The sequence below is a fragment of the Echinops telfairi genome, unplaced genomic scaffold (assembly GCF_000313985.2).
Source record: "Echinops telfairi isolate 266 unplaced genomic scaffold, ASM31398v2 ScPeMD7_25;HRSCAF=90, whole genome shotgun sequence".
Taxonomy (NCBI): Eukaryota; Metazoa; Chordata; class Mammalia; order Afrosoricida; family Tenrecidae; genus Echinops; species Echinops telfairi.
The window spans coordinates 3,609,497-3,611,164 of NW_022103922.1; the positions used below are offsets into that span (position 1 = coordinate 3,609,497).

Below are 1,668 nucleotides of genomic sequence, written 5' to 3' on the forward strand. Positions count from 1 at the left end.
AGGAAGGAAGAGGCTGTCCCTAGCCGCCCACCTCCTCTCTGGCGATGAAAACGGGAGGGGAGTCGGCCACAGATAGACCGCGTTCTTCCTCAGGGACATTACAGATCAGGCCCCACATGGAGAAATGGGGGGATCCCGAGACACCCCCACACCCCAACTCGTGAACCTAGTGCTGGGTGAAGACACTCCCAGTAAGGGACAACAGGGGGATTTAAATCGGCGAGATTCAGGCCTCTTAAGGCACCTTCCTCTTAAAGCAAGACTGAGACCTGTTGGTCCCCTTCCTCTCTCCCAGGGGGGCTTGTACGAGACAGTGAACGAAGTGTACAAGCTGGTCATCCCCATCCTGGAGGCCCACCGAGACTTCCGGAAGCTGACCTCCACCCACAGCAAGCTGCAGAAGGCCTTCGACAGCGTCCTGAGCAAGGTAGCCATGGCCTCACCGACTGCCCTGTCCCAGAGGGACCAGGCTGTACCCCACCCACATCCCCAGAGACAGACAGCTGTCCCAGAGAGACCAGACCAGCCCCAAGGAACTGTGCCTCTTAAGCACACCATGACACGGATGGGGCAGGGTGGCTCAGTGGCTGAATGCTTGCCTTCGGTGTGGGTGACCGGGTTCAAGCCCCAGCCACCACCCGTCTGTCAGCAGAGGCTGGTGGTGTGTTGCCCTGATACGGACCAGGTTTCAGCCAAGCTTTTTTCCAGGCTAAGAGAGACCAGGAAGAAAAACCTGGCGACCTGTCTTTGAACATTAGTCGTGAAGACCCCAGTGGGTCACGCGTGGACAGGCCCGGGGCTGGGCCAGGGAGACAGCAGCTTAACAACTACAAAGCCCCCCAGCAGCCCTACAGAGGAGGCTGGGGGTAGATGGGAGTCCAGAATCCAGTGTGGGAAAGAAGGTAGGCTGAATGCCTTTAGAACCGCAGGTGTGAAAGTCACTATCGATGCACATAGAAGAAGTGCCCGAAATCCTTCAAGGGCTTCCTCCACTTGTCCTGTCTGTCCATCCCCAAACTGGCTCCATCAGCATCACCAGCTGTTAAAGGTGTGTGTCTGAGTGGAGCACAGGTGTCAAGCTTGCCCTGAGGGCCCAGCTGAACTCAGGGAGGTTGTCCGCTTCCTTCCTCAGGGCCAGAAGAGAATGTTTGGGACCTATTTCCGGGTTGGTTTCTACGGATCTAAGTTTGGGGATCTGGCTGACCAGGAGTTTGTGTACAAAGAACCAGCCATCACCAAGCTCCCAGAGATCTCTCACAGGCTGGAGGTGAGCAAAGCTATCGTGTGCTGGACCATGCATGTCTCACCGTACCACGGGCCAGTGAGAGCGCGTGTGACACAGCTCGCATCCTGGGCCCAGTCTGGGAGCCTGTCCACCCTGCTTCCGTGAGATGAAGGTGTTTGCTGGGGTCATGCAAGAAAGCAAGATTCGGGGAGATTTCCCCCAGAATGCCTGTCCCTGCCGGTCAACCTCAGCAAGTTGATCCTGTGAGCAGTTCTTCTCCAGACGCGGGGACTGCGCTGCCACACCACTCACACACTCATTCTCGAGGCGAGGCACGCAGTTTGTCTCCTCACGCATCCTGGGTGGTCTTGACCCCCAGGCTTCCAGGGTACCCCCAAAACAGCACCACCCCCAGAGAGCTGCGGTGGGAGAGAGGTGGAGGG

The 1,668-nt window shown here is 57.7% G+C and overlaps 1 protein-coding gene across 1 annotated transcript in view; it reads left to right on the top strand.

Moving 5' to 3' along the window:
- The window catches only part of DOCK8 (dedicator of cytokinesis 8), a 115,069-nt gene that overhangs the window by 99,492 nt on the left and 13,909 nt on the right, over nt 1–1,668 (top strand). Inside the window, exons 36-37 of the mRNA XM_045289365.1 lie at nt 296–427; nt 1,133–1,267. Coding sequence (XP_045145300.1) covers nt 296–427; nt 1,133–1,267 — 267 coding nt within the window. The remainder of the gene's footprint in view (nt 1–295; nt 428–1,132; nt 1,268–1,668) is intronic.